The sequence below is a fragment of the Lissotriton helveticus genome, chromosome 11, assembly GCF_964261635.1.
Source record: "Lissotriton helveticus chromosome 11, aLisHel1.1, whole genome shotgun sequence".
Taxonomy (NCBI): domain Eukaryota; kingdom Metazoa; phylum Chordata; class Amphibia; order Caudata; family Salamandridae; genus Lissotriton; species Lissotriton helveticus.
Window position 1 is genome coordinate 1028304054 of NC_136072.1, and position 27984 is coordinate 1028332037.

At 44.6% G+C, this 27984-nt stretch overlaps 1 protein-coding gene across 1 annotated transcript in view; it reads left to right on the forward strand.

Moving 5' to 3' along the window:
• NAA25 (N-alpha-acetyltransferase 25, NatB auxiliary subunit) overlaps window positions 1–27984 on the forward strand; it is a 988861-nt gene that overhangs the window by 65209 nt on the left and 895668 nt on the right. Inside the window, exon 3 of the mRNA XM_078667429.1 lies at window positions 26060–26198. Coding sequence (XP_078523555.1) covers window positions 26060–26198 — 139 coding nt within the window. The remainder of the gene's footprint in view (window positions 1–26059; window positions 26199–27984) is intronic.

Below are 27984 nucleotides of genomic sequence, written 5' to 3' on the forward strand. Positions count from 1 at the left end.
GGGCGCGCAGCCCTTTTAAAATGATGTCCCTGCCGCGGTTTTTGTACGCGCTTCAGAATACGTTCGATGATATTCCGGCGAGCTACTTTCGAGAGGTTGAGAGCCTGCAGAGACGGTTAATCTGGGATGGACGTTCGCGTATCGTCCTCGCCAAACTCACACTTCCCTGGTATGACGGGGGTATAGCCGGATATCAGGCGTTATTATTGGGCCTCGCAGCTGAGTGCGATCAATCATGCAACGTACGCTCCAGCTCCTAACCCGGCATTCGAGATGGATAAACATTTGCTACCGGGCGGGGACTACAGAAGGGCGCTCTATTCCAAGGTGGCGGGAAAGGATTTATCTGGACCCACCAAGATTGCTGTAAGAGTGTGGCATGATGCGAATGCGTCTATGGGATGGAGAGATCTATTGACCCGTGCGACCCCGTTGTATGCGTCTGAAAGGTTGGGATGTCTCTGGAAAACGAAAGGGTTTGAAAAATGGGATATGATTGGTATCAGCACCGTGGGCGATCTTTGGGTCAGGGCAAAATCAAGACCTTCGCCGTATTAAAGACAGAATATGCATTGAGTGACAGGGAATTCTTCCGGTATGCACAGATTCATCATGCTTTAAATTCGGCTCTCCCTGCGGGTACCGACATCCCTGAGTCCTCTCCCCTTGAAGATCGGGTCCTTGACGGCCACGTGCCCGACAGTACCATTTCTTTGATATATATAAGAAGTTGATCAATACCCGGGTGGTTCTGCTGGTGCGTCTTAGGGAGGCTTGGACCGGCGATGGTTTGGAGCTGGATGACTAGGATTGGCAAGCTGCATTATCCTCGCCTAAAGAAGTTGCGATTCCTGCCCGTCTCCAACTCGTTCAGCTCAAAATCTTACATCGTGTATATGTTACTGGTCCGCACTTGATTCGTATGGGTTATTCCTCAGATGGGTTATGTAAGCGTGGTTGTGGGATGCTTGGAACTTTCCTTCATATAATTTGGGAGTGTCCGGAGGTGGTGACGTTCTGGAATCGTGTGCATGCCGTGATGGGAAGGGTCACTGGAGTGGTGTTGTTGCCCGAGGCCAGACGCTGTCTGTTGAATGTGTGGGAGCCGAATGATTATGGTGTGGCACAGACGCAGTGGGCGACCCTTGGGAATATGATCGCCAAGAGAGATAATGCGCAGTTGTTGGGCTCCCAGCGGCCGCCCACGGTATCGGTATGGAAGGAGAATATGGATTGGTGTATGTTCAGAGAGAAGACTGTATGTGGCGCGGGGCAAACCTAGGAAATGGAACAACATCTGGAACCAATGGAACGCATACCGTGGAAATGTGTACGCCTCCATTCGTGGAGAACCCTGATGTCCCCATGTCCCCCTGATCCGACATTCCATATACTGTGTTCTTTATTTTATCTCTAATTTGTTTCCCCGCTAGACCCCTCCCCACTTCGTGTACTATTGGTCTACTGTATGAGATTGTGCTCAGGTGTCCTCCTCTGTGAACACATGTCCATGTACTCTGTCTTTTGCCTTGTATGTTGTTTTTTCTTCTTTTAATAAAAAAAAAAAGAGTGCTTAGCACGGCAGTGGAACCAGGCTCAAGGTCAATTAACAGACCTAGTGTTGGCAGACGGTCGGACTCACTGCTCTCTGCAATGGTGGAACACCAAAAATCTTTCCAAAGGAAGACCGTTCCTAGAGCCAGTTCCTCAAATAGTCATGACAGCGGACTCATCGCTCTCCGGCTGGGGGGCTCACCTACTGCAACACGCCATGCATGGCAGGTGGACACCGCAACAAAAGTTACTCCACATTAACCACCTAGAGTTAGTAGCCATATTTCTAGCCTTAAAAGCATTCCAAAATCAAATATCGTGCAAAGCTGTCTTAGTCTGCACGGACAACATGACGGCCATGTTCTACATAGACCAACAAGGCGGGACACACGCCGCAACTCTGTTAGTGCAGGAGATATGGAGATGGGCTATACCTCTAAACATTTCCCTCTTAGCCCAACATGTTCCAGGGGTACAAAACACCATAGCCGATCTGTTAAGCTGTCAGACACAACAGATCCACGAGTGGGAACTTCATCCACAAGTTCTTTAACTGTTCTTTCAGATGCGGGGACAACCTCCGATAGACCTCTTCGCCACCCACGAAAACGCCAAATGCCTAAGCTTCGCCACCAGATATCCACACCCGCTGTCCAAAGGCAATGCGATATGGATGAACTGGTCAGGCAAATTTTTGTACGCTTTTCCACCTCTCCCACTGCTTCCACTAGTGGTGCACAAACTACAGCAACATTCCCTAACTCTCATTCTAGTTGCTCCAACTTGGGCCAGACAACCGTGGTACACCACACTGCTGCAATATGAGAATAACAACCCAGGCGGTATTAAATGCTTGTCAAAATCATAATAGAAGGGCACCGAACCAATTTCAAAGTGGAGAACACAGTATTTTATTATTAATACACACAATTTGAAGGTTATCCAATAAATGAACGCAAAAGTTAAAAATGCATGAACATCATACACAATGTATAAATATACAAAATTCTAAAAAATCATATTAACAAAACACAAAAGACAATTCCATCAGTACAATTAAAAAACAATAGTGTTATATCGAAGCGCGTTTCGGCGACCAGCGCCTTCTTCAGGACAAAACACTCAAATACTATGGACATGTCTGACAAAACCGCAAATTACTGATGAATTATTCATTGGGATATAGATCTCGCACCTAAAAAAGTGATTTACGAATTATCAAAATAAATCCTCTAAATTCGTGTTTTCCCTTTGCATAAGGAGCAAGTATAAGTTTTCTCCTCCGTAGATAAAAAGGTTGCTTGAAATACGATATTTCTAGAGATGCTGTGCTGATATTAGAGAAAACGAGTTCTTCAAGGAATTAATTCTTATGTGTAAAGCTTGATCTAGTTTCCAAAAATATCGTGCCTCGCCTCCACGTTTCCTAGCTTCGGTAATAAATGTAATAATGCTCAAACGTACAATGCCGGTAATGAAATTAAAATAAATAGCGCGCGGGGAGGCTGGCCGCTGTACGTAGTCCTTCCGGGTCACAATGGACGTCAAATGCCGAGAGGTCAAACCACACTGCTGCAACCTTCCGTGATAACTCACCAAAAGCTATACCTGTCTCTACGCCTCTTAACCCTGAACCATGGAGAGATCAGACACCCGGACCCAGCTCAGCGCAACCTTGCGATCTGGCTCCTGAGGTCCTTGAGTTCGGTTACCTTAACCTTCCCCCTGACTGTATGAACGTTATTAAAGAAGCTAGACGTCCCACCACTAGGGCATGTTATGCAGCCAAGTGGAAACATTTTGTAATATATTGTGATAACAACAAAATCAATCCCCTAGATGTGTCTATTCAACACATCATAGGATACTTACTACACCTCCAAAGATGTAACTTAGCGTACACACGCTAACCAGCAGAAAGCAAGCACAGGCCCTGTTAGAAAAACTGCATATCAGGTTGCATGAGGAATCGCAGAAGCCCAGACTGCATCTTGCTGCCATGGCAGCATATCTACAAAATAGACAACATCTATCACTTTTTAGAGTACCTGCCATAAAGGCTTTTATGGAAGGCCCAAAAGAATAATTCCTCCCAGAGCACCACCTTCACCTGTGTGGAATTTAAACATTGTTCTCACACGGTTAATGGGGCCTCCCTTTGAACCTTTACATAAATGTGAGCTGCAATTCTTAACATGGAAAGTTGCTTTCCTAGTAGCTATTACTTCTCTAAGAAGTTAGTGAGCTACAAGCATTAACCATTCAGGAACCTTTTCTGCAAATGCATCATAATAAGGTTGTTTTCCGAACCAATCCTTAAGTCATTTCGCCCTTCCACCTCAATCAATCTGTAGAGCTGCCCGTATTCTTCTCGCAGCCACAAACCGTCGCAGAAAAGGCTCTTCATACCTTAGATGTCAAAAGAGCATTGCTTTACTACATTGAGAGAACACAACTCATTCGTAAAACCAAACAACTTTTTGTGTCTTTCTCACCACCACACAAAGGCAACCCCATATCAAAATCTGGGATAGCTAGGTGGATTGTCAAATGCATACAGATTTGCTACCACAAAGCTAAACGTACGTTATCTATTCCTCTTAAAGCCCATTCTACAAGAAAAATAGGGGCTTCAATGGCATTTTTAGGGAACATTCCCTTAGAGATCTGCAAAGCAGCTACATGGTCTACACCGCACACATTCACAACCCTATTGTGTAGATGTGCAAACTAATCAACAAGCTACTGTGGGCCAGGCTGTACTCACAACACTGTTTCAAACTTTAAGAAACATATACGGGTGGTCGCCTCTGAGTGGGTACTGCTATACAATCTATACATGGTGTGTAATCTGCAGCTCATATGTCGTGAACGGAAAATGCTACTTACCAGTATGCATATGTTCTTGGCATGTAGAGCTGCAGAGAAGCACATGCCCACCCGCCTCCCTTTCTCTGTTCCAGTTTTATCTTAATTAGATACAGCTTACATGAGCATCCTTCTTGTTTCTTACAAAACTCCATCATGTCCCTGCTGGTGAAAAACAATCTAAGGAAGGAGCTGATGCCCATGCGCAGTGTAATTCAAAGGAGGAGTCACCTATCCTGTGACTTCCGAAGACTTTTCAGGACAAAAACAACTGCAAACATCTGGTCCCAACAATAGGTGGCGATGTATGCATAGTGTGTAATTCTGCAGCTCTACATGCCAAGAACAGATGCACACTGGTAAGTAGCATTTTCCTTTATGCAAGTTGTATTCCCTTTGCAGTTGCTGGTAGGATTTCATGATAGTGCCCGCATCCAATCGCCAAGTGTCGATATCCCCACCAGGTCCCACTGCAGCCGTCTTTTAATGGTGCGTGAATCGATCTCACATTTTATTTGCAATAATGAGTTTGCATTAAATTATTTATGTGACCAAATACGTATCCATCCTGCGCTGGTGTTACTTTCTGTTATGAGCAAGGTGAAAGCCTCACTTATTAGAAAGATACTTTTTGACTGCCGGGCCTGTGACAAATGGCTTTCTATTCCTTCGCTGTCCTAAGTAAAAAAATTTCATTGGAAGGGATCAGTGTAAGGTTTGCTGTTTCTGAATCTGCTATAGGTGCGCTAACCAGCAGAAAGCAAGCACAGGCCCTGTTAGAAAAACTGCATATCGGGTTGCATGAGGAATCGCAGAAGCCCAGTATCGGGAATTAGGTACTTGCACATTTTGATGTTCTGCCAATTGATTACCTGATGAACACATCTGAGAGTTGGGTGCGCTTGCTTCTTTTCCGATTTAGAGCAGGGACTGTGAAATACTTCCTTTGCTTCTCCTGTATTTTTTTTTTTTTTTTTGTCCTCATATATGCCACCAGTAGATGTTTGCTCTAAATAGGCGTTCTTCAGGCCACTGACACAAATCTTCCTTTCCGACCCTTATGTTTGTGGATAGCCGATGAAGATTGCCCAGAGGTAGGGTTGTTACCCGTCCAACTCCCTCTCACGATGATTCTTGCTACTTAGGGAGGACAGGACCACATAGCCTCTGGCATAATCATTGGACTATTAGTTTTTATTTCTCACTCCATGTATTCAAGGCAGACCAAAGATTAACAGACTTCTCCCCTCCACATAGTGTATCAAATCTACTCACCGCCATGATGTTTTTAAGGCAATCAGCAAATTTTGGAGGGAATTCCGACTTCCACTCTTTACAGATCTCTCTTCTGGCAATGACTACCACGTAAAAGATAAACTGTGATATATAGCTGTTAATATCATAATCAGATTGGAGACCAAAGAAGACTAATCTTGGAGTACATATAAATGGAGATAACAATACCTCTTCCAGGAAACCACACACTTGTCTCCAGTAGTTACCTATTTCTGGACATTCAACAAACATATGTGTATCATTTGCTTCTAAAAACGTACATCTAGGACAAAAATATTGTACCGTTGACATTTTAGAAAGTTTCGCTGGAGTCCAATAAGCCCTGTACATTGTGAATAAGTGGTTTCTTCTCAGGTTTAAAGGTTTAATAATTTTTTGAGACATCATAAAGGAATCTGTCCAAAGTTCCACTAAATTATCGGAAATCTGAACTGTGGAGGGATCCCATAATTTAATGATTTCTGCTTCCAAATTATCCTTACTTCCCAATAGGATTTTATACCACTGAGCAGTGTCCCCCTTCCTTTCCATGTTACTACTTATTAATTCCAACAGGGGGCTCTCATCTTCTATATTCCAATTTTGACTCCCCCACCAGGCAGACAGTTGGTAGAACTTAAATCTTGTGAGGGTGCCCCCGGTTAAGCTCACCAGGGCTTCCCAGTTTAATAATGTCGAAGCGCCACAAAGGTCACCCCATTTTGAGAGACCAGCTCTCCTTAATGGAAGGGCTAATTGATCCATCAAACATTCCGGGGTGCCGGGGGAGTCCCAAATTGGGGCTCGAGAGTGATAGTAGTGAATACCTAATATTTTACGGATCTGTTGCCAATTATCTAGGGCTGTCTTCAAAAGCTTCAGGCGAACTTTTAAAAAAAAATTTGTTTCACCAAACTTAAATAAAAAGAAGTCTGCACTATGTGGAAGGTCTAATAGCATAGCCTGGAAAAGTCTGCCGCGGGAAGTAGAATCCTGCTTATAGGCTAGGAATCTAAAATTTTTGAATTGGAAGGCATAGCAATAAAGAAGCAAATCTGGAAGTGCCAAACCACCAAGTTTTAGTCCTCTCCTCAGCTTCTTCCAAGCAATCCTGGGAGATTTTGTAGCCCAGATGAAGGAACCTATCCTTCCTTGCAGGTTAAGAATATCTTTTTTATTAAAGATTAAGGGAATGGAGTTAAAGAGAAACGTTACCTTTGGCAAGATTATCATTTTAATTAGATTTACCCTGCCATAGATATTTAAAGGCAGGGTGTTCCACCTAGTCAGGAGTTTTTTTTACCTCTTTTATTACAATTTCCCAACTGGTCTTAGGAGTATCTTCCAATTTTTGAGCAAGCTGGATCCCCAGGTACCTGATCTTGGATTTAGCTTCTGGGTTAGGGACAGGATTATTCCAGGACATAATATCAGTTTTATCTCTGTTAACAACATACCCAGATACTGTACCAAAATCCTCAGCCAGTTTAAATAACCTTAGTATTGCTTCCACTGGGTTCGATGTGTAAAGGAGAAGGTAGTCTGCGTATAAAGCCGTCTTAAGTATTAGATCTCCTATTTTAAATGGTTTAATTACTAGATCCTGTCTTAGGGAACAAACAAAAGGCTCAATGTATATGTCGAACAAAAGAGGAGACAAGGGACAACCCTGCCTTGTCCCTCTAAAAATGTTCAACCAGTCGGACAAACTACCGTTTACCAAGATCTTAGCTCTCGGTCCCCTATATAGAGTTTCAATTCCCTTGACGAAAATCTCTGGGAAGCCAAATTTTGTCATCGTCTTCCATAAAAAAGCCAGTTCACTTGATCGAACGCCTTGGCCGCGTCTATTGCAACGATGGTGAGCGGGATCTTCTTCTCAGTTGCAAAGTCTATGGCTCCGGTTACTTGGAAGGTAAGTTCATTTAATTGACGGCCTGGTATAAATCCCCTCTGGTCTGGGTGGATAATTGATTTTATAACTTTAGCAAGTCTAGACGCCAAGATACCGGAATATATTTTTAAATCCGAATTCAGGAGAGAAATGGGGCGGTACGACTCAATTCTTTCCGGATCTTTGTTTGGTTTAGCTATTAAAGAAATTGTGGCATCTAGCCAAGAGGACGGTATTTGTTCTCCCTGGATGAGTATTTTGTTGAAAAGTTTCTGTAATGGAACTAAAATTTCTTCAACAATATCTTTGTAGACCTCTATCGGGAGTCCATCAGGGTCAGAAGCCTTATTTCTAGTCATCTTTTTCAGCTGAGACCTAATCTCTCCCTCTGTTATCTCCTTAACCAAGGAAGCTTTATCTATGTCACTCAACTGTGGCAAGTCTCTTGAAGTCCACCAGTTATCCAGTTCTCCCACCGGCCGATTGGTTTTCTCTTGATAAAGTTCTTCATAGAAAGATCTAGCTTCCCTTTTAATCTCTGTATCTTCTGTTAAAAATACTCCGGTCTCCCGCTGTATCAAAGATTTAATAGTGTTCCTACTTCTATCCGTCCTGGCCTTCCAAGCTAGCAAAGATCCACATTTCTCTCCATATTCAAAATTACGTAACTTACTTACTTCCCATTTATCTTTGAGTATTTTTTCAGCTCTTGTTCTGAAGTTTGTTTGTAGTTCTAATATTTTCTTCTCAAGTCTTGGAATACTGGTTCTATCATCCAAGGCTGCGGAATGAAGTTGCTGTTCTTTTATTTTAATTAGGTTAAGCTCTTGAATGTCTTTTTCTTTATTAAGCTTCCTGTTTAAAGTCATTTGGGAGCCATATATTCCTCTTATATAGGACTTAAATGTATCCCATATAATATAGTCTGAGGCGGTATTATCATTAAACCTAAAAAATTCGATTGAATTTTCCTTGATTTTATTCTTAAACTCTTCATTTAGTAAAATAGTCCTGTCTAGTGTCCACCTATATTCTAAGATGTTATTTTTGAAATGTATATTTAGCTCAACCACGGAATGATCTGACAGACCCACTGGAATGTAAGAGATAGAGGAAATATTTGCTAAAAAGGATTGGTCTAACAAAAAGAAATCTATTCTTGAAAACTGGCGGTACTTTTTACTATAGAAGGAATATTCTCTTTGAGTACCATGTTTAACTCTCCATGCGTCACGCAATGTATAATCTTTCATGATACTGTTTAGAACTGTAAGGGATTTTTTTGGAGGATTATATTTGGCTTTCGAAGTGCGATCTACTTGGGGATCTAATAATAAATTAAAATCTCCCCCCAATATGATAGGAATTGTGTGCTGTAGCATATATTTTTCTATTTTTTGTAGGAAACGGGCATTGTCTTCGTTAGGGCCATAATATACCCCGCATAGGAATTTAATATTACCTATTGAAACAACTGCGGCCAGCCATCTTCCTGACTGGTCTGTACTCCAGTCATACACTCTAATCCCTTTATTGGCGCTTGCTACCATTGCTACCCCTCTGGTAACACCAGTTTGTTATGAACACAGAATTTCTTGAACCCATTTAAACCTGATGAATATTTTCCTGCATTCTTCTGCCTCTAAATGAGTTTCCTGTAAAAGGAATATAGAAGCTCCAGTGTTTTTCAAAAAGTTACAAATATTTTGTTGTTTCTTACGGCTCCCTAGACGCTTCAAGTTCCAGGAAAGGATTTTATTACAGCTAGACAAAATCATCATGAAATATAGCTACCCCTTCACATACAGCCAGTAGTGACCATAGTAACCTATGGTTGCATTTACATTTATAAGAATAAAGATTTATGGCAAATGAGGACATTTTTGTCTGTTTTTTTTCCCTCTTCCCAGTGAACCCTCCCCCCCGAGGAACCCAACCCTCCTGATTGGCGCAATTACGCCCTAGGAGTCCCTGTACCCCTGACACCCCGCATACGTATAGCTAAGCATTGGTCTTTTTTTTTTTTTTTCACCTTTTTTTTATTTTATTTTTATTTCCACCACCATCATCCTTGCTCCCCCCTTTTATTATCTAACCATTCTCTAATGGAATTAGTTTAAAGAATGATGTAATTATATTTTCTGTTCTCTCATCCTAACTAGTATCTCGTCAACTTCCTCTGGGAAATGGCAGGTAAACATTTTATTATTCCACATTATTTTGAGGAGAGCTGGAAATTTCATTTGTACCTGCGCCCCCATTGAACGCAATTCTGGCATCCTAGAGCCAAGCTCCCACTGTCTTTGAGCAGTTTTTCCACCAATATCTGACCTTATCTGATAGGGGTTAGCCCGGAAATGTAAAGAAGTACGTGACAAACATCTACTGAGGATCAATTCTTTAACACTATAAGTCTGGAAATACATCAGAATCTTTCTAGGTGCTTTACGATCAGGGTGTAGCCTAAATGGATCCCTGTGCACTCGCTGGATCTCAGCCTCCAGATTAATATCAGGTCGATCCTTTAAGATATCCTCACGAAGCAGTCTACACACGAACCCCTTTATGTCCTCAACTTCTACCCCTTCAGGAATTTTGAGGATCCTCAGATTGTTACGTCGACTTTGGGTTTCCAACCTTTCCAGATCCATTGTTAAGGTACGATTCTGTACTTTTAAGGCTTCTATATCCTTAGTTTCCTTTAGAAGTTTCTGAGAGGGCTGTCACTTTACCCTCTAGGACACTGGTTCTGGCATTAATACCTTCAATTTTGGCCTCCAGAAGGTCAAATCTATCATGTAAACCTCTCTGATTCTTCTCAGAAATCTCAAATTTTCCCAACAAATCGTCTCTCAGCGCATGAAATAGCGAACCAAGTCTATCCTCTTCTTTTTCTGCTCCATGTAATCCAGCTGCATCATCAAAATGTGGAGTTGAGCCGTGTTTTCCCAAGTCTAAATTAGGTGGAGGCAAGGGTGTACTAACAGTACTAACAGTACTATTTAAGGGAATTCCTACTGAATTCATAGCCACAAATTCTTCCAAGGAAGGGGGAACAGTTTGTATCGTTTGTACATCATTCGGTAGAATGTCTGTGTCTGACTCTAGATTCTGCCTTGAGGTTTCTTGTGCGGTTGCCCCTAACCCTCCTCCAGCATAAGTTGAGTCCAAAATAGCATACTTGTTGCTTAACGGGAATGTAGATAGAAGTGGGGGGGCTGATTCCATAGTAGACTTAGTAGTTTCATCTATTGTGGACTTCTCAGTTCCAAATGAGCCTATGTCTGCCCCCGTAGTTCCTGTAGTGCTCTCCTTAGAATTCAAAGCCTGTTCCATTATTCTAAAGTAACTTTTTAAAGAGGGAGTCCCTCTAGGTACTTGCGTTTGCTTTATCCCTTTGGACCGCTTCCCTCTCTTGGCCCCCCCCTTTCCTGTTTTGTTTGTGGGGGGGAAATAGGTATCGGACCACTACTCTCGGCAGAATCAATGGAATTGAGAACCCCCTTCTTCTTAAGTTCTTGTTTTGATCGTAACTGGTAACGGTTCTTTACTTCTCCTCTTTTTTCTTTAATAGTGGTAACCTGCTTTGGGGGTTGTTCTGTAGGATGATCGATTAAGGCGGCCCCCTCTATCGTTTCTCCTTTCTTAATGGCTTCTGTTAAGCTGACCTTAACGTTTTGGGGATCTATTATACCTCTGTTTGCCTCCATACAATCGCCCCCTTTAAGTGCCTCTATGCCACTTCTAGATACTGTTACTGAAAAGAAGTCCTGACACCCTGAGGCACCCACTCGATACAAAAATGCAAATCTCGAGCGCATCCATATGTCACAACAGCTTACCCGGAGTCTCCTAAGTTCCGCACCCTTCACTGCAAATGAGCAGTTACTGCTTCTGCGTTGTGTCTGTGAATCACTACTTTCCTCGCTCGAAATTCGGTACAGCTGTCCGGTATCCTGCTCCGTTGCGTACCTTCGCTCTCGCATCACGGCCGAATCCCAACGCAGGGTCCTAACGCCTATGTGTCCACCGTGATCCCAATCTCCAAGAAAAAAAACAGGGAAAAACTCAACTGCGTACAACGAAAATTGGTAGGAAAGTAATCATCCGTCTCACCGTTTATTTAAATGCGGTTATCCATATTTCAAAGCAAAAAAAAAAGACCGGCCAAAACACTCATCTTGGGGTGTTTAGGTGCAGAGCCTCGCAGCAGCCGTTAGCCTGCCGCCGCCATGTTCCTCTGCCTCCAACTATTCCTTTGCTTCTCGTGAGGTTTCCAGCACTACTTGAGCTCATGAGTTTGCCCTTGTAATAAAGTATTCAAGCAAATTATGATTCACTTTACTTTCTTCTGTGGGTATTGCCAATTAATTACGAGCATATATTTAGCACCTTTTTTTACGGCTCAATAATTATCGTGAATGCCAACAATCATTTAGGGGTTTACAAGAAGTAACTGACACTGAAACCTGTTGTTGTGTAAGTTTGTTTTTCAAGGCAGTCATATGATCAAGAAGCACTATGCACTTTGACTAACATCATGTACTTTTATTTTTAAAGATTATCTGTCTATATATGCCATTCTTTTACTCATTTTCTATGTGATAGATGCTGGTTGCTGTTGATAATTTTTTAAGTCTCGCCTACGCAGTGCGCAAGTGCTGCTTTGGAGTGACCTCTTGGAATCACTCCGGACTTTTTCAGAAACTCGTGCATGTACTGCACTGTTTCCAATGAGCACTTGTGCATGTACGGCGTTTACCTTGCGGGAGCGAGCAGCGGCACTATCTGTTTGCAATTATCGCGCCCGTACTTTGGAAACAGATGGCGTCGCTGCAAGCTCCTGCAAGGTAAACGCTGTACATGGACTGAACCTCGAAGCTACGTCTGCAGCATCAAGTCCCACACGCAACCAGCCACCCCAGCGGCTAAACTCCTCCCTCACTCCCACAGATAACTTATGTGACAAGGTTGGTACCAGCAACATCATAATCACCCTAGCTGCTACTCTCCTCCCTCACTCCCACAACCCGTCTGCTACCAGCAACATCATAATCACCAAAACCAGCCACCTTAGCTGCTACTCGCCTCCCTCACTCCCACAACCTGCCTGCTACCAGCAACATTATAATTTCCACCGACAACCAGCCACCCTAGCAGCTACTTCCTCCCTCACCCCCAACAAACAGTCTGCCTGACCAGTCTGCTAACAGCAACAACATAATCACAATCAGTCATCTTTGCTTCAGCCCAATAGACAACCTGTACAGCACTAGAGAAAATTCAAGATTTACCAATCCACTCTAAATTAATGGCATAAGGCAATACAATTCAAATCTTCTATGTTGCCCTCCTTTTTTTTTTTTTTTAAATCTGTTTATTAGCATAGTGGTTAAAGCAGTTACATAAATTTCCAAGTCCCGGAAGGCAGAGTAAAACATGTATGTGCCTGCTTAAAACATATATTTGCATCACCATATTAAATTTACATTTTGTGGCGATCGTAACTGTCGCAACGAAACAAACCCCGGCATGTTCAAACCCTCCCACCACCCTCGATCAACCCACCCGACACTCTCATGACAGGTATCTAATTGAATAAATTGGATGAACATTCCTCTGGGTCACTCCAGGTATTACAACGTGTAACTTCTTCTCACTGTACACATAGACGGTGCGAGGCCACAGGTCAGCATTTGGGTGCCCCCCTTCTCATAGTTATGCATCCCAGCCAATAACAGTGCATGCACGTCCGGCTCCGGACACATTTATTCTACATTCTGTGTGTCACTGGTATCCCCCTCTTCCCCATCGTCTCCAGATTCAAACGCGCCCAGAGTGACAAACCAGTCCGAGATCGTTTTTTTCCGTAGGCCTCTGTATTCTTCGCGCTGCAGTGTTTCTCCCTCTGCCTTACCCCAGCGCACTACTTCCGCCTTCCATAATTCAGGGTTGGGTGGCTTGGGTGACTTCCATCTCATCGTGATTGCTCGCTTCGCTAATAATAGGGCCAGGTCTGCAAAGCGTGTCGCCACTGTCCTACTGCGTTGGGAGGGCCCCAGCCCCAATAGAGTGCCTTCTAGTGTAGGAGATCGGGACAGAGCCCCTGCGCTCTCAAGTGATGCATGGACCGTGGTCCAATAGTATCCTAGCTTGGGGCATTGCCACAGCATGTGTATCAGTGATGCGTCTTCGGTGTCGCAGCGGGGGCAATTGCTTTTCGCATCGGGGAACATCGTATGTATGCGGTGCGGGGTCAGGTAGGCTCTATGCAGCAGCATTAATTGAATGAATTTGAACTTGGGGTTCCTAGCCACCTTCTTGGGAAATTGCAGGACGCGGTCCCATTCTTTGTCTCTCATGGGCCTACCAATATCCTCCTCCCATGTCTCCCTAAGCTGCGAGAGAGAGAACGCTCTCCCTTCTCTGATGCCAGCAGTAAGCCATCTCGTTAGGTGTGCACCCGATCCCATTAGGTAGTGCATCTTGGTGAGAGGGTTCGTGTCAGGTTCTAGGCCCTCAGGTGACCATTTGTGTGTGATATAATTGCAGAGACCAGCGTGCAGCAGGAATGAGCCCCCAGGTACGCCCTGTGTGATTCTGAAGTCTTCAAAGGACAACAAGTGTCCTTCCGCAAACAGGTCGCCCACATGCGTTACTCCTTCTCTATGCCAGGTGGCTAGTGAGGTCGTCGTGAGAGTCCCTGTGCCCAATGGGATGCCCAAGAGAGGGATCGTGGGGGCATAAGACGACTTAGGGGAAGTGTATTTCAGTGCCTTCCTCCAAAAAAGGATCGCCAATCTAAGAAGTGGTGGGGCATCTCTCGGCAAATCTGAGTTGGGCAGGAGCAGTGTGTGTAGTCTCCCCCTACCATGATCCTCTTCCGACATGTCGATCTCATGGAGATTGCGACCAGCCACCCAGAAAGCCAGCCATTGAAGCTGACACGCATAGTTGTAAGCCCTAAAGTCTGGCAAGCCCATACCACCAGCGTCAGAGGGGAGCTGTAACTTGGACAAGCTTATACGTCTGCGGCCGTGTCTCCATACTAGCTCAGTGAGGAGAGTGTCAAGGGTCTTAAATGTCGCCGCCGGTATCAGGTACGGTAAGTTGGTGAAATGGTAGAGGAGACGGGGAAGCATCACCATCTTCGATATCGCTACTCTGCCGGGTATGGAAAGTGGCAGTGTCAACCAGAATTGTATCTGCGACTTCAGAGCTCTGATGGCCCTCCCAAGGTTACCGTCAATCATCAGTTCAGCCTCTCTATAGATTTGCATCCCCATGTATCTAAAGGTGGTTTCCGCTATCTGGAACTCGTGTGGGGCGAAGGGTAGTGGAGTAGTCAGACCTGTGTCCGCAAATGCGAAGCCATAGGACTTGGATTCGCTTATGGTCAGACCAGAGATCGACTTAAAGTCCTCAAAGACCTGGGAAACCGGGCTCAGGTCTCCCCTCAAGTCTCGGAGATACAATATAATATCATCTGCGTAAGCAGACACAATATGTGCCGTCCCGTGTCTACGTATGCCATGGCGGGGAGCCATCAACCGAAGCCGACAGAGCATAGGTTCGAGGGCAAGGACAAAGAGGAGCGGGGATAGCGGGCAGCCCTGCCTGGTGCCCCTCGCTATGGCTATAGGGGCCGATATATGGCCAGAGGTGCGCACTCTAGCCGTGGGGGCGGTATACAGTAATCTGACCCAGTCGAGAAATTCAGATGGTATCCCAAATCTGGACAGAGTGGCGAACATATAGTCCCACCTAAGGGAGTCGAACGCTTGTTTCAAGTCCAGAGATATGCAGCCCTCGGAGTGCACATCCCTCCCGTCTCCGAGCATTAGTTGGGCTAAACGTCTAAGGTTCATGGCCGTATTGCGGCCCGGAATAAAACCACATTGATCCGGGTGGACCAGTTGCGGTACGTATTGCACGAGCCTCGCCGCCAGTACCTTGCTCAAAATCTTGGAGTCAGTATTGAGAAGGGATAATGGCCTATAGTCAGCCATCTGTAGCCCCTCTTTGGCAGGCTTCAATAGGGACGTGATCAACGCCTGCATGGAGGACTGTGGAAGGGACGTCGTCCGTAGGGCCTCTATATAAACAGCGTGCAACCGCGGCGCCAGGACGTCTATGAATGTCGCATAAAAGTCAGCCGGTAGGCCATCTGTACCAGGAGTTTTGCCCTTCGGAAGAGATCTTATCGCCTGCTTAATTTCGGCTATCGTAATGGTGCACTTTAGATCTTTGGCCTGCCTCTCAGTGAGTTGAGGCAGAGTCAGGTCCCTCATGAAGGTCTCGAATGCATCCTCGGGTAGGGGCTGCGGGGGGCTGTAAAGTGTAGTGTAGTAGTCCTTAAACGCTGTGTTAATCCCGAGTTGGGTGTTAGTTGGGTTGCCCGCCTGGTCTAGGATAGTCAGAATGGGATGGTGAATTGGGGAGTCATGCAGAAGACGAGCTAGAAGGGGACCAGCCCTATCTGCCTGTGTATGTTGCCTGTTCGTGTATTCTTTGTAGTCTAGGAGCCTCAGGTCTTCCAGCAGCTCCGCGTGCCTAATGTGAGCCTCCTGTAGTGGTGTGAAGGGTGCATTGGTGCCGGCTGCCTCATTTTCTAAGGGCGCAAGTGAGTTCTCCACTTCCTTCAGTCGAGCAATTACCTCTCGCTTCCTACCCATTCTATGTTGCCCTCCAACCACATATTAAACTAACTTGGGCTAGTGGCAGGTGAAACTTTAAATTTGTTTCCTTAAAAAAAGCACAACTACAAAGATGCAATGAAATTGTGTGTGAGGTTCGTAGGTATCCATGCTGCCTGGAAGGCACTTAGGAGGCATCTTGCATGAATAACAGGTTGCAGCCTCCACACAAAATATCGATTGGAGAGTGATTCAGGCATAAATTGCCTCCCGGCCTTGGTTTAAATGTGTCCGCGATCAGTTATCTGCTCTGCCCCCCCTGGGCAGAAATTAGGCAGAATTAGACCACACAAATTAAAAACATTAAAAGATTCCTATTTTTAAAATCACTAAATTCTGTAGTTTAGTGAGATTTCATGCAAGCATTTTTTTTTGTTTTACCCGGACATACTAGACGGCAGAAAACCTTAATTTTTACATAAACAAAACTTAAAATACTGAAGTTGAGAATAAAAAAAAACATTTACTAAGATTTTGCTCCTCTATAGGGTACAAGGCATCCTTCACAGGAATGTAGGCAAATGAATGAGCAGCGATGCTCCCTTAGTACTTACAATAACAAAACAAGCATAAAACACTACAAAGGAGTCAAACAATTCTACGACTTTTTAGGTGACAGTTCTCCAATAAACACTACCAAAAATAGTCAGTTGTATTTCTGTCACAAACCAAATCATCTAAGGTAAAAACTAGACGCTGGAACAAAGTTCAAGCCAATGGTTTAGAGCTGGTCCTTGGCCACTTCCCTCTCTCGCTGGCAAAGGACAATAGTGAAGCAGTGTCTCAGTTGAATGAATGGCTCCCGAAAAATTAGTGGCGATAAAGAGATCTAAGACTTCGTCACCTTGGTATAGCCCTCAGCTGAAATGTCTAAAAGTAAACTGCTGGAGAGCGAACGTCTTTGGAGACAAGACTATAGTAAAGATAAGAAACCAATCTATAATCTTGCCCTCCAACAGTATAAGGAAGCCATCATTGCTGCGAAAAGACTATTTTATACAACTAAGATAGAGGAAGCCGGAAATTCCACTAAGGAACTTTTTAAAACTATCACACTGCTGTCCAAGTCACAGCAGGCTAATGCATTTCAACCAGACCAAGCTATGTGCAATAAACTGGCTCTGTATTTCCAGAATAAGGTGCAAGTGATCTATAACGATCTCTTGAACACTTGAATGTTTCCGGATAAGCAATGTCAATTGTCTGATGGGGCAGAATCAACACATTGCAGATTATCCTGTTTCCAGACAATTACAAACGATTAGGTACACAAACTTCTCGACTCGATAAAATCTGGTTCACCCAAAGACCCCTGTCCTCCCACTATTATACACATGGCTGCAAGTAAAATCTGTGACACTCACCCCCCTTGTCAATCAAGTTTTGGAATCAGGTAGCTATCCAGTATGCTGGAAAATAGCAACGATCAGGCCAATTCTGAAAAAGCCGAACCTAGACCCCTCTGAACCTAAAAACTATCGTCCAATTGCTGGCCTACCGATAGCGGCTACAATTTTGGAGAAGTCTGTGAACAAGGTGCTGACTAACTACCTAGATGCCAACAATCTGCTGGACTCCACACAGCATGATTTTCAGTCGTATCACTCTACCGAATCAGCCCTAATTGTTGCAACGGAGGAGGTCTGAAGAATAGTGGACGGAGGGGGTAGAGCAGTCCTTGTACTTTTAGACCTGTCAGCAGCTTTTGACACCGTGAATCACACGGTGTTAGTGCAGCGGCTGAAGAAGGTGGAGGTCGAGGGTACTGCCCTGACCCTCCTGTCATCCTTGCAATCAGACAGTTTCTATCTTCCTTGTGGGGTCCCACAGGGATCGGCCTTATCCCCGACAATGTTTAACATCTGTCACTCTCCTGGCCAGACTCATTAGGAAGCACAGATTTGCCCTGGTATCTTATGCTGACGACTCGGCTTGTTATCTTGATATCTAAGCAATCTAAAGAGACGGCTGTTAGGTTTCATGCATGTCTCACTTAGATTATGACCTAGAAGAACCATAGCTTCCTGAAAATTGTCATCTTTGATGACCAGTTAAATTTCTTTGCACAGGTAAACAGCCTCACCTCTTACTGTTTCTTTCTAATAAAAACCGTGAGGTAGATTTTTCCTTTCATCTTACAGGAACTGCAAAAGACGGTGGTGGTGGCTCTTTTGCTATCTGAACTGATTACTGCAATGCCCTGTTTTTGGGTATTGATAAAACCCAGATGAGAAAATTGCAGTCCCTACAGAATGCCGCAGCAAGGCTGCTTCTAAATATACCTAGAGGCCAATAGACCTCGGCAGGAATTAAATCACTGCACTGGCTCCCCGTTCAGCAGAGCGTGGAATTTAAGGCCTTATGCCTGGTTCACAAAGCACTCTACGGGGGAAGTGCTAAGGACATTCAAAAAATGTTTTTACCCTATACCCCCGCTCGTGCCCTTAGGTTTAGCAATTTAGGCCTTCTTCAGACTGTTAGGATCTGTCGGGTTAGATGGGGCGGCACAACTTTATCAAACTTTGCTGTAAAGTTATGGAATAAAATGTCAATAGCCATGAGATTTCAATCAAATCGACAGTCCTTTAGAAAAGAACTGAAAACGTGGCTGTTCACCTCGATCTAGCTCCCTGGTAACACAGGTCGTAATATTTTTCACATACACCAGCGCTAAGACGCCGTGGCATTTGAGTGCTATACAAACATCTATCCTATCCTACAATCAACTAAATGTAAATGACTGAGAGGAAAATTCATTACTGCGCTTAAGATTTCTACAGGAAACTGGGACTTTTGTTTTATAACCTCTACTTGCTATTTTTGTATTGTTTTGCAATATATAAAATTGCAAACGTTGTAATTGTCAGTTGTACCTTATAAAAACAAATTCTGCGAAAGACACATGAAAAACACTTGGATTTCCAATACATGTGTGCTGTGTTTGAGCTAGCCTGACTGTTTTTTTTGTTTTCCATGTGGCACCCTTTGCCCATAATTTTATGACTCCTCACAATCCGCTTTCAAATGGGACACATCGGACACTTTAAAGATGCGAGGTGTAATGTACAGCCGGAGCTCTTCTAAGCGGGCGAAGATATTGTCATGTGATTTTGTTTTTTTCTTTTTTGGATAAGCCACAAAGGATTTGGGAAAAGACTGAACTTGTGAGATGCACCCTTCGCAGAGCTCCTTAGAGCAGAAGGCCACAAGTACACTAAGCACTGGAAACACTGCAGAGAGCCAAACTGTTAGTAACTGGCAGCGGAGGCTTTGCAGGATTCAGGGCCTGTTTCCCATTCCTGGCTGATCGCCTGCCATCGAGTAACATGTTCCTGTTGGGCGCACACAAGGTCTCTACACACGCTGAAAGGCACTGACAAGCTAGCCCCAGCTCTTTAGTCTCCTTTCGTGCACGAGTTGGTAATCCAGTTCAGATATATTGTTGCACTGTTGGACATTTAGCCCTGATTTACTAAAGTCCGGACTAAAAATCCCAGAATGCAAAGAAACAACCCTGGATTGGACGAGTTACCTAGGCACGGAACTGGGAACTTTGAGAGCTCTGGCTAAGGGAAGGAACTTTGAGGGTTGATTTTTTAGGCTGAGCCAGGAATAAACGATGTTAAGGCATTTAATTTCCGGTAGGGTAGAGCACAGCCACAACATCGTTGTTAATGCAAACACCCAGCTTTCAAACACATCTGTTGTCTGAAGGAGTCTGACGCAAATGTGCTCATACACTCTGCATGCTTTAAAGGGACGGTGTCCAACCTAGGTCTGCGAGGGCTGGGCCCATGACTGACTTTCAGAGTAACTACTAAGCGTTCGTTCCATGTGTATTACCCATGAGAGTAGCCCGAAAATTAAAATACCCCCCACTTTAAACCAAAGCATTGATGGCACCATGCAAGTGAGCCCGACCATCCCTTGAAGAGGTCCCTCGTCTCTTCAATCCATCCATCGGCCATTCTAATCATCGATTCTTTCACACATCCATCATTTACACATGGTTCACTCCACCCCTACATCTATCATTTGATTTACCCACTCATCAATATAGCGTTTCATCCATCAACTGATCAGAGACGTGGCATCAGGGGCGTTGTGTAGGTGGAACCCCCCCCCCCCCTAATAATTACATAGTAGGGTCCTTCCTCACAGCGTCAGTCGATGGCTGTCTGCAGCAACAGGGACATGAAGCCACTGTTGCTACAGACTGGGGAGCTGACAAATTAACTGAGAGAAACGAGCCTAAAATGAATTCAGGGTCCGGCTTGTCTCTGAAAGTCCATGCACGAGCAGAGACCCAAACATATTTGAAATGTAAGTAATGCAACAAACACCATGTAAAGAAAAAGGTTTTTTAACATGCAGGTGCGTTTCACCTTCAGATTATCCCACTGCACTGATGGACATTTATAAAAAGTAATAGTTTGAAAATATACATTTAGAAATATTGATGCTTCCCCTTGCCCTGACGACAATGGCACTACCAAAATCAGACAATTCAGCTGTCATGTGTACCTCATATACACAGTACAGTTCCTAAACATACGAATTTAAGGGTACTCTCGTTGAAATATAATATTTGCCTTGGACCACATCGTTTGTACAGCAGAGAAGCCAGGACTGAACACAGACTTTTTGGTTTCACGCTATGCATTTCAGCTACCCGATGGGCATGGCATCTCTTTCTCTTGTCCATTTTACAACCAATATCACTGCTTTGTAAATAATTCTTGGTGCATGAGGTTAGATTGTGGGTGAGTGAAGGCAGACAGTACATGCAAGTTCAGCTCTTTTGGGCTTGTGGGTCCAAGGGGACCTTGAGATGAGCCAAAACCGGGCATCTGGCTTGAGATTTCAATTGTGCGCCCACCTCGAAGGCTGGGCATGAGATTACAGAGTGACCTACGAAGATGTGTGATGTGGAGACAGAGTCACGGTCATTGGTCTGATTGGGCCCCTACCCTTCCTTCAGTCGACATCAGTGTGCCAACTGTAGAGCTTTAAGAGCACTGGGCCCTTCCAGGTCACAGATGCAGCAGGATTTATCAGTCCTACATTCATATCCTTTACAGGTAAAAAATAATGGTTGAATTTCCGACTGTAAAAAGACTTGATGTAATCCATAACAGCGATGCAGTCCCTGCTTAGATTACATTCTATCTTAATCTCGCACTCTATACAAGTATTTTCATGCCATCTAGACCTCTTTTTAGGTCGAGCCAAGCGCATCACGCATGCGCTGCCCTAGGAAATCGGCCTCTTGGAATCACTTCAGCTTTTGTAGAAGCTAGTGCGTGCGGTGCTCACATTCTGTTGGCCTATGCGTCTGGCTTCAGCACGCAATTGGCCAAAGGCATGTGGATGTCCCAGCTTTTCAGGAAATGTTTACTCCCAGAGCGTTTTGCTCTCGGAAGCCAGCAGCGGTGAGCAGGGGCCATCTGTTTTGTGTCCGGTTTCTTTGCCGCTTTAATTAGAAGGCGCGTCCCCTTCACCCCACCTCCACAAGAGTGCGCTTCGCTTTCACTTTCGCTGCCTCGCTTGTTTGGGAAAGCAGCCTGGCACGCTGCGCTTCATCTTTTCTGATTTCCATGATTAAAGCAGCTACGTATAAGCTGCTCTGATTGCAAATATTCTCCCAGGTGCTACTTGTATTCCTTCTAGCTGTACTCTTTAAAAATCCATTCACCATCTCTCTACGGTGCCATCAAGAACTCTGGGCTCACGCGTTATCTGTTCACAGCCCAAAGCGCGTCTACAAATCTGTGCGTATGTTGCACGTGCCCTGCACATCTATATTAACCCCTTAGCCGCTGCGCGAATTCGTCCACGACGCTGGGGGGTGAGCGCGGCGCTTCCACGCTCGTGACGGAACCACGCCGTCATGAGCCACGGGCGGCATGTGCTCATGAAGGCGTGGTTCCGTTACGGCCTCTCCAGCACAGGCGGGGAATCAGTGCCACGTGGGCGGAGCGGCCGCAGCATGACGGAACCACGCCGTCATGAGCACACGCCGTCCGTGGCTCATAATGGCGTGGTTCCGTTAAGCGCAGGCAAGGGGTTAATACGTTGTTCCTGTACACAAGGGACTGCAGGTGACATTTTTGTCCTGTTTTCATTGTCTTTAAATAAGGGACGTAATGCTTCTCTTTGCTAGAGTGAGATCTGTCAAACAGCAGCCGTGCGAGGCATGTAGTCGGCCCCCTCGATGTGCAGTGTAAGTGAAAGGTCGCCTAATGTAAAATGATGGCGCTATTTATCTTGTGCTATTGACACCTCCCAGCCCCCGCCGCTATTATTAATATCAAAGTCATTGTCTCGAGCTGTAAACTTCATTAGTATGCAAACGGGGTGTCACCATTATGAATGTGTGGTGACTTGGTTGGATGCACTTTCTACGTTTCTGGTAAATGAGCGCAATTATTTTTAGGGCTGTGGGCACATCATGCATGTTTTATTCTCCATCTGGGCATGCACGGTGCACAATAGTGATACAAGACGATGCTCCCTCTTTGGATGTTCTTAGGGCACCACCGGCTCAACGTGGATGAAATGGTCGCACTGCCATATCAACCACAGCTTGACAACAACATTATTTCCCTACAGGACAAAAAAAATTCAATTTTTACATTTTTCTGTGCATGCATATATTTGTGCTTTGCCGCGGTTAGCGTAAACATAATGTGGCCACTTATAAACTGCCAAATTAACTATGCAGAAATCGCAGATCAGTCTGCCTTTGAAGTTGCATTTGAATTAAAATGTAAATACTTTGCAGGTGCACAGTGAGTGCAAACAGTGAATAATGGTGTGGGAGCTTCACTCTGTCGTCTCGTGACTACCCCGATTTATTATTTTTTTAACATATTTTATTGAGCATACATACCAAGCATTAATTCAGAAGACATCATGCAGTATGGTCGTGTGGCGACATATATAGTTTCAAAAGAAACAATAACGTATTCATATAGCACAGTAGTGTCTCGCTTCCATCACCGTATAACAATCTATATAATAAAGGAAGATAACCACATCTGCACATTACTCCCAAGTGCTGCCCGGTGCAGTCCCAACATAGGCGACCATTGAACGGTATATATCTGTGCAAGGTAACCGTCATCAATAACCATGTCTCTTCCAAATAAGAAAATCAAACCCATATCCACTCCCCCACAGACTCCGCGTAATACTTATACATTTAGTTGGCCCATCCCAATTCAACATAATCATGGAGATATAATCCTTCACACCACAACAGTAACCATCATTGTAGTGTATGGATGTACTTTAGCTCAAATTGACCTCCGTTTTCTGCCCAAAAAAGGACCAGAGCGGGTGTATATGGAGTCCATCAGTACGATTGCAGGTCAACAGCAACAAATTATCCCGATTTATTCTTGTGTGTGTTCAAGCGCTTTTATATAATCGCTGTTTTAGTTAACACCTTGACCGCGGTGCCGTAGCCGCGCCCTGTGCTGGACATTCCAGAACAGGGCGCGGTCGTGACGGAACCGTTCCATCATCAGCACAGCTCAGCCGTGACTGATGACGGAACGGTTCCGTCATCAGCATCGAAGGGGTTAAATGTTTAGTTTGTTCTTTACTGCTGATTGCTGTGCCATTCCCACACAACAAAAGCAGACGGTAAACTGTCCCCAATACGCGAGCACTGCCACAGACTTGGCTGGGTTTGTGTATATAAGGTGCTAAACTAGCTGCGGTCACTTCTTGCCGACAGTGCTAACCAGAGATGCACAAGTGTGTTAAGTAATTTGTGTAAACAAGTTGAGACCGCCAGCTCTAAAGGGCTGTGCTGCACAGAGACTTCCATCTAATCAATCTAATTGTGGAGAAGTGTGGCTCACTGGTTAGAAGCGGCAGACCCTGAAGCAGAGGTCGGCCCGGGACCAGGGTTCAATTCCCGTCGCGGCAGGGTCTTGGGTCATTGTCCGCGGACTCGATAATTCTCGCCTAGGTGCCTAAGCTAACCATGGGTCCCACTCTGCAACTCTGGGCAATAGCTTGCTTAATCTCCACAACGGCCCTATCAGCGTCGGGGATGCCTGGCTTCACCTTGGGGGTGCCCAGGAGGGACCATCTCACAGGGAAAGCCAGGACGGGTTCCCCAGCGGTATACAGCGCCAGGACACTCCGAGATGGAGGTACAGTGCGCTTTACAAGTATACATTTAAATTATGAGAGTTTCTCGGAGCAGATCAAGCTGCCTTCGTGTCCACTCTAACTTTAAAGCTCTGTGGTTCCACTCGCAAAGGGCTTTGCTTGAATCTCTGATGGAATAAGTTTCATTAGTTGAAGTCCTGCCAGGCCTGTTTTTTGCACTTCATGGGTGGATTACCGCTTGGACAATCTGTGGAAACAGACACCTGGTGCAGAGTATTATTAAAGTACATTAAAGCTACCCAGCTGGCTGGTACAAGTAACATCCTCTCACTTCCAAGGGACGTACTATCTTTACTAGCCAGTAAGTACTTTATTATTTAATGCCAAGCACCCTGTCTTGTGATAGGCTAATGCAAGTAGACCGGAAGCGACAAAATGCGTAATGTCACACACTTTAAAGTCTATTCGTTTGAGAGGTGCCAGATTTCTAAATTAAAGTTTCGGCACAAGAGAATGTGAAATATGCCTTGTATTCAAAGGTTAACAGTACCGCGAAAAATGTGAATTTTTTTGGGCACGCTTAGACCGACGGTCACTACCAGTTTTCTAAGTGGTCCGCACTATACAGGGTGCCTCACATCGGTACTTGAGGACATACCGGGTACTTACGGCGATTTTACTTGTGCGGGCTGTTTCGTAGTGCTGGTTAACCATTTAGAAGTGTGGTTAAAACTAATCGCATGGTTAACATGTCGACACTTGTGACGATTTCAAGCATGTTGGGCGGGTCTAACCTTAAATCACAATGTGGGCTGGGGATTACCCCCATTTTTTTAACTTTCTTGTCGTGCAATACATGAGAATTCCCAAATCGCGCAAGTCAGTTTAGGTTGTTGACCGGTTTTATCTCCTACCCTCACTGATCATTTACTCACGCCCACTTGCTGGTCCAAATTACGCGAGTGTGAACCCATCTCACTTAGTAACACTATTATTCACAGCCAACTGTGACTGCCGAATACCTTTGAGCCATATCCAACGCGGGCTGCAAATGGCACGACTAAGTCATGTGTGTGTTTGACTGGGGGGGCTCACCATTCTAAACTTTTGCCTAGTGTTCTGATGTTCATAGATGTTGTAGCACCCAGGAGAATATTTTGAATGGAGTAAAACGTATAAGGTCCCAAAGGCGACCTATGTCAATGCTTGCTTTACCTTCTTCTGTATGTATTTAAACTGCTTTTATGGCCGGTCTCCCTGCCGATTAAAGATGCTTTACATTTTGATTTTTTTTTTTAGCCACAGTGTTGTGCCAAGAGGGCAGAAAAACGCAGGAAACCCTCAGTTATTAGCCAGTAATATCTGAATTTCCTGGGCCACCCAGACACGACATTACACCGATAATAGGGGGTGAATGCTCAGTTTGGAACTGCAAGTTCTAGTTTTTTCAAACTTCTAATTTTTTTATTTCTGTATGCCACTGTGCCTTTAAAGCACTTTCCTGCATTACGTTCATTTGTTAGAAAGATATGTTTTCAAATAAAGCTATCCGCTCAAGCTGGTCTGAGATTTTTTCATGTGTATTATCGTGCTATTTGATACTAGTGTACTGCAATTGAGTATAGTTATGTTTTATATTTCATAGGTTTTGAAGGCGATTGGTTTGCAGAGAACTGGGAAGCAGGACGAGGCTTTTGTTTTGGCACAGGAAGTTGCTGCGATGGAACCCACGGATGACAACTCACTGCAGGCATTAACGATTCTTTATCGTGAGATGCACAGGCGTAAGTTTCTGTTTCATCAATTATATGTGGTTGTATATCTACTTTACCCTCCAAATATGGTTCTCTTTAGCATGGCATAAATAGCAGGCAGTAAGGCACACCTCTGGTCCTTGCTCATACTAGAGCATCTACCAGGGCCCACATCCCTTCGCCTTTAGGGCAAGCCTGTACCCACAGGATTTCAAAACTTCTCTAAACCTAAATTAACCTTCTGTTGATAGAATATAAAAGGGTGACCATCTCACGTGGCTTTAATAATGCAGTGTGGGTATATATATATATATATATATATATATATATATATATATATATATATATATATATATATATATATATATATATATATATATATATATATATATATATATTTTTCATAAACCTTTTTATTGGCTTTCATTCATATACATGTCATACATTAGTCATACCATACTCGTATGTTGCTGTATTACAATTAATATTAACGTTGTCGTAACAAATAGCAGCCTGGTAATTTATTGAGTAATTAAGTAGGTAATCGATGGAGGGTAATCTCCCTATCATCTCCGATGGAGATGCCGGGAGACATTGAGGAAGCAGTCATTGGTAGGGTTTCCGCCATTCTCTGACCCGTATGATAGTCTCTAGTTCATAGTCCCCTGCAGAGGGTGTCAACCAATGATAATCCATATTCTCAACTGAACTTGGGGATTCAGAACCAGGGGAGTGAGGGGTCAGGGGGGAGGGGCGTGGGGGTCGCATGTGTTGGAGTCAAATGTAGTGGAGCTTCGAGTCATGCTATCATCTGTATGCACTCCTTCCTATCCTGACCGATGGCGTGTTTCACGTAGGGTGGCTCAGGGGTGAACTGGTGTAACAGGAGGGGGAGAATGTGCTGGCGGATTAGGATTCATTTGGTCCAGGCGTTGCTCGGGTGTCATGCGGGGGTTCTGCGCCATCAGTGTGTGTTTGCTTAAAGTCGTGTAGGAGCATTGCTCATTCTAATGAAATAGGACGATTTCGTATGCCTCGAGCTTCCTCCTGACGCATAAGGTCTTCATCGGCTGCGGCCCATTTCTTTACCGCCCCCCCACCATGCTGCTATTGGTGGACCCTCTACTGCGCGCCAGTACATTGCTACACTACGTTTTGCTAGGAGGACGGCCAGCAGAGCAAATTTGGGCTCTACTTTCTTGCGTTTCTGGCGTTTAAAGATGCCTAGGGTGCATGTCTCCCATGTGTGGATATCAGTTAGGCCTGTGACTGTTTGTAGTGGGTGTGTACCGTTGTCCATAGGGTTTGTATCACCGGGCATGTCCAGAGCATGTGAATAATTGGGGCGTCCAGAGCATGACAGCGGGGGGCATTCGAAGTGGGATGTCGGGTGTAGGAAGGTAGATCCCTGACTATGGTTGCCCCCAACTTTTTTGCCTGGTGTTTTGCTGGTTTTCTGACTTAGTTGACCTGGGGCCCTGCTATTCAGGACCCCAGGCCTACTGCTCTCTCTGTAAAATGGATTCCATGTACCTTAGGTACATATCTAAATTGGATACTGAGTCACCTTACCAGTCCCTGTACAGTGTACCTTAGGTACCCAGGGCATAGGTGTACCCAGGGCCTACCAGGGGCTGCAGCATGTATTATGCCACCCCTGGCTGGCCATCCAAATCTGACACAACTGGCTGCTTGACAGCTGGGGCAAGGTGGTGTAATCACCCTTTGCTTTAGATATAGTATACCTATATCTAACCCTAAAAATGGGCACACAGATCTCCTATCAGTCACTCCTATGGCAGGCCTTAACAATCCT